We start from the raw sequence: 10,534 nt of genomic DNA, 5'->3' as shown, positions 1-10,534 counted from the left end.
TTTCTAGGCTTTTGACATATTCATCTTGTCTTCTCTTTATTATATTTGGATAGGTCATTCTGACTTCTGTTTTTTGCCCATTTTTGTATATTTACAGTATTTTTATATATTTGCATGTGTTTTCTGACTGAAGCTTTTTATGATTTTTTTGTGTAGTCTTTCTTTTTCATCCTATAGACTATTCTTTACCGGATTACTGAGTCGATCAAGCCCACCATATTTTATTTAGGACCTATTAGCTGGTTTATCGTGTCTCCTATAATTTATTTTCCTATTTTAATGAATATTCTATACCATATTAGAAACAAAAAAGTAAAAGAAATGGCTTAAGATAATGCGATAAGATAAATTGAAAGGTGACGACCAAGGCTGTGTATGCCAAAAATTTATTATTGCGTATCAATGCCTTGTCAGTATGCTTTGATAGATACAAATGGACATATTTATGCATTTTTATCAGTATTCCCGCTCTAATTGCTGCATCTTCTAGATTGCACTATCCTACCATTCGTTTACTATGATGCAATTTACATGTTTTAAATTTGACGGTTGGATTTTTTGTATATGACATTTTCTGGGTCTTTTTTACCCCATAAATGGTTAGTGTTGCTAAATCTTTTGAAGCTTCTATCAAGACAAGTGTGTCATCTTGTGTTCTGTATATCTTTTAAAAATTCTTGTTCTTGGATTCTGTCTATCATAGTTTGCAACCAAGTGTGACAATAAATACTTTCTACAGCTTTTGTTCCCAACGGTTGACTCTGCACGTCCATTTTCAATGCTGGGTCTTAGGGATACAGTATTTCCTGGTATAGCTTATATTCTAATTGTTCTAATAGTTGTCAGTTTGCCATCCTCATTTTGGCTTCTGTGTTAGGAGTCCATGGCTGAGTTTTTTAATTTGATGTTTGATTATTTTTCATCCTCGACTGCTTATAAGTAGCACATGTATCTGGTGATGAGAGTCGTCATTTTGAATCCAACCCTCTCTAGAGCATTGCATTTTTTACAATCTAAAATAATTGTGAAGCTTTTCGTTTTCATCTCTAAGCTTCTTATTTGGTTTGTTGGTGATCCCTTGTGATGTGCGCATGATTTTAAATTGTATGAAGAAATACTCGGAAGTGTGCTAAGTAAAATCTGCATCTGTAATTTATATATCTCAGGGCTTTTGGCATTGCACTTTGATGTTTCTCAAGGGAAGCAGAACCAATATTTCAAGAGTGCTTTTGTAGGATACTCTGTTGGTTTGATCCTGAGAATAAGCGTTATGAACTGGTTTCAAGCTGCACAGGTAGGTGTTTTATGCATGTCCTTATCTTTGAAAGTAGATAGATACATTTGAGAAGTGTAAATTTGTTCCAGTGAGGAGGGTCCATACTTCTCATTTCGTTGATCCTTTTAATGGTTGTTTATTTAGGCTGCGCTCTTGTATATTGTACTGGTTGTCATCAGATTTTTGGTTGTGCACATCGCTTGGAATAGGGAAGTGAAACCAGTAAGTCTTTTGTGATCATGAATTTATTTTATAACTGTTTTTAAATGCTGAACTTCTTTCTTTCCTGGTGTATTATAGTGAAATGACTTTATGCATGTCTTTGGCAGATACTTTTAAATGGCCGGCTAGCTGCCTGGCTTATAGCTACTTGATTCTAAACTTTGCAACTATGACAATGAAAATGAAACTAGAGGTAGCAACCAGCAATACAGAATACATGAAGGTATTATAGTTTAATTTTTTGGATTATGAAATTTTTTCAGATGCTCTTCTCTGAAGGTTTGAGTTTTGCTTGCATATTTCTTATGTATGATTGAACGATATTCTGTAGATGGAAAGGGTTACCAATAGAATGTTTAATTTTTTGACTGAATTTTTTTATGAATTCTTCTCTGACGGTGCGAGTTTTGCTTGGCATGTGCATGAGTAAACCACATTCTATAGATGGACTGGGTTACCGATTGAACCTTTTAATTATAACAACTTTAAACAAGAAGAAAATTATAGTCTGAAGTTTTGAGTTTTATAATCTGTCATGCCACATTTTAGTTCAATCACAGTACTGGTTCTGAGTGCCTTAATCTTGTACATAAGTTTAATTTTATTGCTTACATGATAAGCTGTCATAAAAGTGAAGTCTGGAACAGCCCAACAGTATGCAAATTTTAGTTCGATCATCGAGCACTGGTTCTGACTTCTGAATACCTTCAGCTTTAATTTTGTACTTTTATTCTATAACTAAAAGTAGTTTTTTTTTGGCACTTTAATCCTTCTGCTTTGGTTGCTTTTATTCTGTGATTAGTGCGTTTTGGTAAGCTTGACAAACCGATCCTCCTGCCTTATCTTGATGTTGGCCATTTTACATCTTTTCCAACATTTAGTTGATGGTCGTGCCTCTATAATTGAGTCACCGGTTTCCTTTCTTTGCCCTTTTTTTTTATACGAGTAGTCATTTTGTTTCTGAGCTGATATTGTGATATATTATCTCGTCTTTTGGTTAACTGATTTGTAATAGATATGATGGGAGTTGTTTTATATGCTTTACCAGTGAGAAATGCGCTTTTAGATGGTGTTCCTGTTATTGCTAGGATTATGCTGTTGATCAAAGGTGATTCCCCCGTGTTGCTTTTGTTGGCTCCTGTAATTTTTTGAGATTGCTGACACCTTGTTTTTGTTGCTATAGTAAGAAGCCTGTTCTGCTGACATTGTTCCGTGATTTTTTAGACTGAAGTGGGATGAACCAAAGTAGATGCTACGGGGTCTGTTGAGTCCAATCCAATTATTATTGGTACTAGATTTAGATTGAAGCATTGATAAATGTGAGATCTGTTTCTATGTATATTCATGGTTTCTTAGTTAATTTGTGTTAGGCTATTGTATTACTGGTCACTGTGCTATCTTTTTTTCTTGGTACTTTTCCCTTTTGGACTTTAAATCACGGATTGTTTGCTAAGTCATAGCAAGCTAGAATGTTATATTGATTTTTTGAAAGGTGACATTTTTTATTAGGCATTTCTGATGGATGGTTAACCTCCTTTTCTTCAACTGATATACTTGAATTTTTTTTGAATTTTTTTGAATCGTCCAGAAATTTCTTGTTTTTGGTAGAGGATGGCGCCAACATTTTCTTGGCTTAATATTGCATTAAATAGTGCGATCCAGGTTTGAATTTGCGTATACCAAATTGTGAATTCAGTGGTTGGTTGATAAGCATTAATTCATTGATCTCCAAGGAAAAAAAATCCAAGGATATGGATAGAATTGAAACACTTATTCAGACAATGCTTAAGAGTGCGCAGTCTAAAAATATAGACATTGCCTGGGATTGCTTTAAGGTCCGTGAGATTACCTGCTATGTTTTTTATTCCTTTCTTTATTTACTAATCAATTTAATAATGCCAATTTCATCAAATAAGCAATTTGAGAAAAAAGGTTCAATTAGTCACCCTGGCAATCAAAGAATTATTTTCTCTAGGAAAAAATAATAGTGACCTTAAAATTAGCAAAGCAGCAAAGGCCGCGCATGCTAAAGGCCTTCCAAAGAAACATCCGGTAAAGCGCAAAGGGTACTCTCCAACTCCTAGCTGCTTCATAATTTTGTACGACTCCAAAACCTCTTCATATAAGACCAAAATAGAAGGAAATTTTTAAAAAAAGTGCAAAGGGCTGGTTGTCAAATACATGCAAAGTAAATATGGTCCTAAATATATAGCCATTTTGTTCATATGTAATTTCCAGCTATTAATCTTGAGCTTTAAATGAATAAGCAATTTTCTCATTTAGCATTCCCGGCTATTAATCATAAGGTGGGCATACAAGTTTTTATTTCTACCGCGCGAAGCGCGGTTTACCTCTCCTAGTTAATCCTTATCCATGTAGCTGACTGCAGAACAGCAGGAAGCCTTTGGCCCTTGCCGGCGACAAAAGCATTAGGGTTCTTCCACTTCAACAAAACAAATGAATAAATAATTCATACTACTATTACAGTCTCAGGAAGTAAAAGGACATGGCAAGTTTGGCGGGGACAGGGACGCCGTTGTTGAGAGCGAGGGTGATTCCGCTACAAGAGATAGCAGTACTTCCTATTCCTATGCTCCGGTCATCATTCTACTTGCTTTATAATTACAACAAAGATATTTCTTCTGGTAAGAAGAACTGTGGTTATCCTGGAAACGGAAGATTAACAAGAAGGTGTTTGTCAATCTCGGCTGCCCACGCAGGGTCACCACCCGGGGATTCCCAAGTCCGTGTGCGTTTCGCACCGTCGCCCACTGGAAATCTTCACGTTGGAGGGGCCAGAACAGCTCTCTTCAACTATTTGTTCGCTAGGTCTAAAGGCGGCAAGTTTATCATTCGGATTGAGGATACTGACTTGGATCGATCCACAAAAGAATCTGAAGAAGCTGTTCTTCGAGATCTTTCTTGGCTTGGCCTTGGATGGGAAGAAGGTTTATTTTCCTTTTCCTCTTCGTCTTCTTAATTGTCATCTGCCCTCTGGTCACCAACTTTAGTCGTTTGCTGTGTATTTTCTTCGTTGGTACTGTAAAATGCATAGGTTAATCTGCTAAAATTCTGATTCCAAGTTTTATTCATGGTTGCAAATACCACTTAACACTGATAGCATATGGGGGTGGGCAATGCAGGCCCTGGTGTTGGAGGGAACTATGGTCCCTATCGCCAGTCTGAAAGAAATTCTCTCTACAAGCACTACGCTGAGAAGCTTTTACAGTCTGGTCATGTTTATCGCTGCTTTTGTTCTAATGAGGTACTTTTTTATCGTCACAAAATTGGTTTTGTACTTTTTTCTTATTTGAACTGTCACGGGCTGGAGTTTTACCCACGTCACCCTAAGCTATTCCATTATCTTCTGACATAAACCCTCCACTATTAACCCATTGAAGATTATCTTGCAAGTTACAATCCTTTGACGAGATGCTCCATATCACGGGTCCTTAATAGGTGTCTAAGGGAAATGTACGCCATATCAGGAATGATTGATGTTGAATTTCATTACCACTAATGCTAGATGCAGTTATAAATCCCATTGAGGTCCTGGTTTGATAAGCCTGAACATGGAGGTTGATATTGCGCTCATAAGTTTTCTACAGTCCCTTTGTTTAGAGACGGGATAAAGCTTTGATGCTAAATGATGCTAAAAGAGCATTTTAGATTTTTATGGTATAGATGCTCGTCATATTTGCTTCAAATGGGTGGGGGTTTTTTTTTGGCAAGGTCTTGTTGACACAGGTTAGCTATATGTGTGAGACTAAACCTGCTATAGACTTCTTCCTGAAAATAGATCTCTGTCATGGTTTATAAACCACAAGCAGCTTTCTTCTCCCATGACCAAACTGATTTAGTGGAGCATCAATTTCAATGTCATTTTGTGCAAGTATTTTTTGTATAACAAACTGTAGGTATTTTCTTAGATTCTTTTTTCTTTTCTTTTTGCTACAGACTTTATAATGGTAAAGCATCAGTACATAAGTTTAACAAGATGGCAACTTTGGCTTTGAAAGTTTAGTACATTAATGAAACTTTTAAGAAGGGATTGTAAATTGCTTATGAAGCATGAAACATAATACTGGCATCTAAGGATGCAAGTATTAAAGAAAGTGAACTCATCTATTGAAGGAAAGAAGTTAACAGAAGGACTGAGATTTGCTTAGTGAAGTATCAGCTTCATAAAAATTGAGAAACTTTAAATTTAGGCAAGTTTAAGTAGTTAACTAAATAATATTTCTAGTGTTTTAGATTTGAGAGAATTGGCTCATTTGTTAGATGAAGTAAATTTTCAAAAGGCTGCTTCATGAAAATAAATTATCGAAGTGAATGCGGAATTAAGGCGGAGTCTGGACATGCGGACATGTCCCTAACCTATTCGACAGTCCTTCCAATGATGATTTGAGCATCAAACACCTAATACCTATTCAGTTATTCCCCAGTTGAATAAGCAAGGCTCTGAAGGGGACAATGGCCTCTCACTTAAAATTTGTCCTTAGTTGTTAAGATTATGAAAAACTTAGCTGAAAACTTACCAGTTGAGTATAAGCAAATAGGATACAAATACTCTATCAATTTCAACTATCAGTTAGTTGAAAGGGATTATAACTCTTTGAGCTTGACTTTGTTCCAAGAAGAAGCAGGAATAGGAATTGTTATTCATGTCTCTCTTTGTTTGACTTATTAGGAACTAGAAAAGATGAAGGAGATTGCGAAGCTAAAGCAATTGCCACCAGTTTACACTGGGAAGTGGGCCAATGCCACTGATGAGGAAGTGCAAGAGGAGTTGTCGAAGGGGACACCCTATACATGTAGGTTTCGAGTGCCAAAAGAAGGAAAGTTGAAAATAAATGACCTTATCCGTGGTGAGGTAAGTGATGAATAAAACTTACTTTTGCATGTCAACGGCTTTATTTTGAGTTCCTTTGGAGTTGTTGCTGAAGCAATTGATAGTGCATTTTATTTTTTCCCCCAATTGGGCCATTTGGGCATGTTGCAGTTTTGGTCCTCTATTTCATTGGCTAGTCCTAGCCGGACACTGATATTTCAACATGTTATCTCTTAAGCTATAAATCAAACTTGTGGTTGACATGTTACAGCAAATAGAAGTGCAAAATTTCATGAACATGAGGACCACATAGATTAAAATAAAAGATGTGGGGAAACTTGCTAAAATTCATTATGTATATATAAACCCATTCATTAGAACTGAAACATGGAGTGAGATGAAACTAGTTCAGGACTAAATGCACAAAAATTGTAATTTTTAACCTTTTGATTTAGACTATATTGGTTTTAAGTGTCTAAGGATTCAGCATTAATGATAAATCTATACTTGACCAATGACCATAATCCTTTTCTTCTCCTTCTACATTTTTGTTTTGGTTCTCTTTTCCTATGATGGTCTATTTGTTTTGCATCATCATTCTTCATTTCTAATCTTGTTTGATAGTGTAATGAAGGTTAGTTGGAACTTGGACACATTGGGAGATTTTGTCATTATGAGAAGTAATGGACAACCTGTGTACAATTTTTGTGTCACAGTTGATGATGCATCTATGGCTATCTCTCATGTTATTAGGTGAGACATTGCTTATTCTAGTGGAGATTTTCTACAATCAAAGCTGTTCTTATTTCTCTTCTTCAGTTGCTTGCTTGTTTATTTGCTTATTCTGGGAAGATTTCTTATTAAAACTTTCAATACAGAGCAGAAGAACATTTACCCAATACTTTAAGACAAGCACTAATTTACAAGGTACATTCACCTTCCATTGGTCCGCTTGATGTTTCGAACTCATTTACTCTATCAAAGTAAGTTCTTTTGCAAATGGTGACATCTGATGGGGGATGCTGTGTTTGCCGTTGTAGGCTCTGGGTTTTTCAATGCCTTATTTTGCACATGTTTCTTTAATTCTTGCTCCTGATAGGAGCAAACTCTCCAAGCGTCATGGTGCAACTTCAGTGGGTCAGGTTGGCCATTTTGGCTTCTTTCTCTGGTTTTTGAATGCCTTGTAATTCTTCAACCAGGCCTTGAGTGTTTGTGTAGTATTCCCCTGTCACAATTGTACTTTTATCTGGCAGTTCAGGGAGATGGGATACTTACCTCAGGCAATGGTCAATTACCTTGCGCTGTTGGGCTGGGGTGATGGCTCTGAGAATGAATTTTTCACCCTTGAACAACTTGGTGAGTCATATCTCCTTGACTATAGTTGGTCATTTCCATACATCTGGCAGCTTCATTTTGTGCTGATGTATGGCAGGATTTTGTACTTCTTCTTGTGCTTCCTTGATCAATCTCATTTACTTCCTGAAAGTCATACACTTATATGTTGCAAATTGAATGTTCCTCCAGCTGTCCTTAACTCTATTAGCTAGACATGTCTGATGAGTTGGACCTTCTCATGCTGTTTACAGTTCAAAAATTTACAATTGAGCGTGTTAACAAAAGTGGGGCGATATTTGATGTGACCAAGCTCAGGTAATATTTGCTTTTGGATTACTGATGCAAATAGCAACTTGTGCTATTATAGTTCAGGGGATGTCTTATTTATAATAATCTGGTTAAACACCATTTTATAGCTTTGCAAATTGTTTTGATTATTGTTTTATGGTTTTCCATTCAATATTTGTGGAATCTAAAGGTGGATGAATGGTCTGCATTTGAGATCTCTTCCAACTGGGGAAGTAATCAAACTGATTGGTGAACGTTGGAAGAGTAATGGTATCCTCACTGAATCAGAGGGGCTCATTGTGGAAGTAAGGGCTTCCTATCTTTCTGGTGCATTTTTTGATGATTCAGATCAAGTGTTTGTCATGTGCAATTTCTATGGAGTGGTATGATCAACGTTATATCTTGTGAATCATATTGTGTAACTTTGTTATTTATCCTAAAATTTTGTTCCTGTGTGCAAATTTAAAAGCAACTCTGTGGTCAACCTGGTAGCTTTCTAAGACAGCAATGTGTCGCTACCAATTTTGCATTATGGAGTAGTCAAACAAATGAATTTATTCTGATTATCATTGTAAGCTATGGTTAGTGAAAAGTAAGTGTGCATTACTATCAACTGCATGTTTAGTAGTACAAGTAGCTTCTCTATATCTATTGTGTTTTTCTAGGGATTGCATCATAATGGTTGCAATGTGTATTTGTATAAGCAGGAAGCTTTTCACCTCCTGAAGGATGGAATTGACCTGATAACAGATTCAGACAAGGTTCTTTCAAGCTTGCTGTCATATCCTCTATATGCAACATTAACAAGGTAAGTTGAATTCTTGCATGTATGTAATGAAGCTTTCTAGACATTGTAGTAGTATATGAATTCTGAATTTCTTACCTTTTGCTCTTATTTTCTTCCCAGTCTTTGTGTTTCCTATCCTGAGGATTGTTTATACGTTTCCTGTACTAAGTTGATAAACTCTATTCGTTATTAAAATGTTTTTTAGTTGCAAATTCAATTCGCCAACTCAGTAAAAATAAAATTGAATAGCCAGTTACTGAGGGTTAGGTATTGCTATCATGAAGTGTTGTGTGACTCAGATATTTGATGGATGCTATGACACTCATCCGGGCGATTGTGAGTGGGTCCTGAGCAAATTAGTTTGTAGCATGTGAAAGCAAATATTCTGTTTTGAACATATCAACTTGGATGGTGCTAATATATGGATTCAAAAAAGAATAATCTTTAGGTAAAAGGGAAACAGTATGTGAACTGCAGAGATGTGTTGATGTTAAGGTTATAGTTATATATTGGAGAGCCTTTAATAATTTTACGTTTAGTAGTAACAGGTCAGGAGCAGTGTTATTGATAGTCTTCTTTTCCATTGGAAACAAAAAATTGATTTCCTCTTTGCCATCTGCAGTGCTGAGTGTAAATCTGTTATCGATGATGGGCTCCCCGATGTTGCTGCTAGTTTGTTGGCAGCCTTTGATGGCGGTGAGCTGCTTGGTGCCTTGGAAGAAGGCCAATCAGGGTGGCAGAAGTGGGTAAAGAGCTTTGGTAAATCACTGAAACGCAAGGTTTGTTTTTACTATTGCATTCTTGATAAGAATTTACTGGTTACTGGTATCTTTGGTTGCCCAAAAAGTTTAATTTCAATATTTATGCGCCATGCCAGGGAAAATCTCTTTTTATGCCCCTCCGGGTGTTGCTAACTGGGAAGCTCCATGGACCTGACATGGGATCTACAGTCCTTTTACTCTACAAGGCGGGGAAGTTTGGTGCTGTAGCATCACAAGTTGAGTTTTTGACATTAGATCAAAGGTTTAATTTGCTGAGAGAGATTGAATGGACGTCCTTTCAAAGGGATCAGCCTGTGTTGCAGTCGGCTACCGGTGTTCCTTAAAGTCTACTGATCGATTAGTTTTGCCATCCATCTCTTGCCTCTGTTGCCTGTTCTGAAAGCCTGTGCTGTCTGCTCGGCTATCGTACTCTCTGCACGTCTGAAGCATTATAGCCTAGTTTCGGTCAAACTGTGCTTCATTTGCTGATAGGAGACATTCATCTCTCTTGAGCGCGTTATGTGGCTTGTTTTCTGGATTCCTCAACTTTTTCTTTCGTTACGTTCTGAAGAGGATGACGGTATTAGCACATGAATGAGATTCTTAAAGGCCTATCCATCTGTATGACGTGCACATCTGTCTGGCAAGTATAATAACAGGATTGTATTCCGTGCGCGCTCTACCTTTCTTCATTACTGCATAACCTTGATGTGCAGTATACGACGACCGCTTATGCCCACCTATAAAATTCTGGCTAAAATTCATTATACCATAATTTGCTTTCAAATAAAGAGCAATTATAATTGCCAAAAAATGAGCCTAAAAAATAAAGTTTGCTTTTACTGTAATGTTCCAAAAGTTTGCTCCAACTTGCTTATTTTGACATAGTAGAGGTATATCTTGTTGTATTGTATGGACAAATAATAGCAAAAAATTGAAAAATCAAGCACGTGAGAAATACAAAATCAATTCAATATTAACATAAACGATGTATGCTTCATAAAGCTCAAATATCATGCTATTATAATTACGAA

General features: G+C 36.5%; 1 protein-coding gene across 2 annotated transcripts; it reads left to right on the top strand.

Moving 5' to 3' along the window:
* Window positions 1–3,874: 3,874 nt before the first annotated feature.
* LOC113783022 (glutamate--tRNA ligase, chloroplastic/mitochondrial-like) lies at window positions 3,875–10,180 on the top strand. 2 transcript variants are annotated; one of them, XM_027329028.1, is made up of 12 exons: window positions 3,875–4,446; window positions 4,642–4,763; window positions 6,189–6,371; window positions 6,964–7,082; window positions 7,208–7,256; window positions 7,370–7,471; window positions 7,583–7,685; window positions 7,916–7,979; window positions 8,143–8,257; window positions 8,660–8,760; window positions 9,362–9,518; window positions 9,617–10,180. In XM_027329028.1, exons 1-12 carry the CDS (start codon window positions 4,005–4,007, stop codon window positions 9,842–9,844), a joined length of 1,785 nt encoding a protein of 594 aa, XP_027184829.1. In that variant the 5' UTR covers window positions 3,875–4,004; the 3' UTR covers window positions 9,845–10,180. The 2 variants fall into 2 exon arrangements, with proteins under 2 accessions (XP_027184829.1, XP_027184830.1); XM_027329029.1 differs by lacking the exon at window positions 6,189–6,371.
* Window positions 10,181–10,534: the final 354 nt, after the last annotated feature.

The sequence above is a fragment of the Coffea eugenioides genome, chromosome 9, assembly GCF_003713205.1.
Source record: "Coffea eugenioides isolate CCC68of chromosome 9, Ceug_1.0, whole genome shotgun sequence".
Classification (NCBI taxonomy): Eukaryota; Viridiplantae; Streptophyta; class Magnoliopsida; order Gentianales; family Rubiaceae; genus Coffea; species Coffea eugenioides.
This window is presented reverse-complemented; position numbering and strand designations above follow the sequence as displayed.

Excerpts from the sequence above, each read along its gene's own strand:
- LOC113783022 (XM_027329028.1), top strand. The coding sequence starts at position 4,005 with ATGGCAAGTTTGGCGGGGACAGGGACGCCGTTGTTGAGAGCGAGGGTG. Across the intron at positions 6,372-6,963 it reads ATGACCTTATCCGTGGTGAG|GTTAGTTGGAACTTGGACAC; the intron begins GTAAGTGATGAA and ends AGTGTAATGAAG. Across the intron at positions 7,083-7,207 it reads GCTATCTCTCATGTTATTAG|AGCAGAAGAACATTTACCCA; the intron begins GTGAGACATTGC and ends CTTTCAATACAG.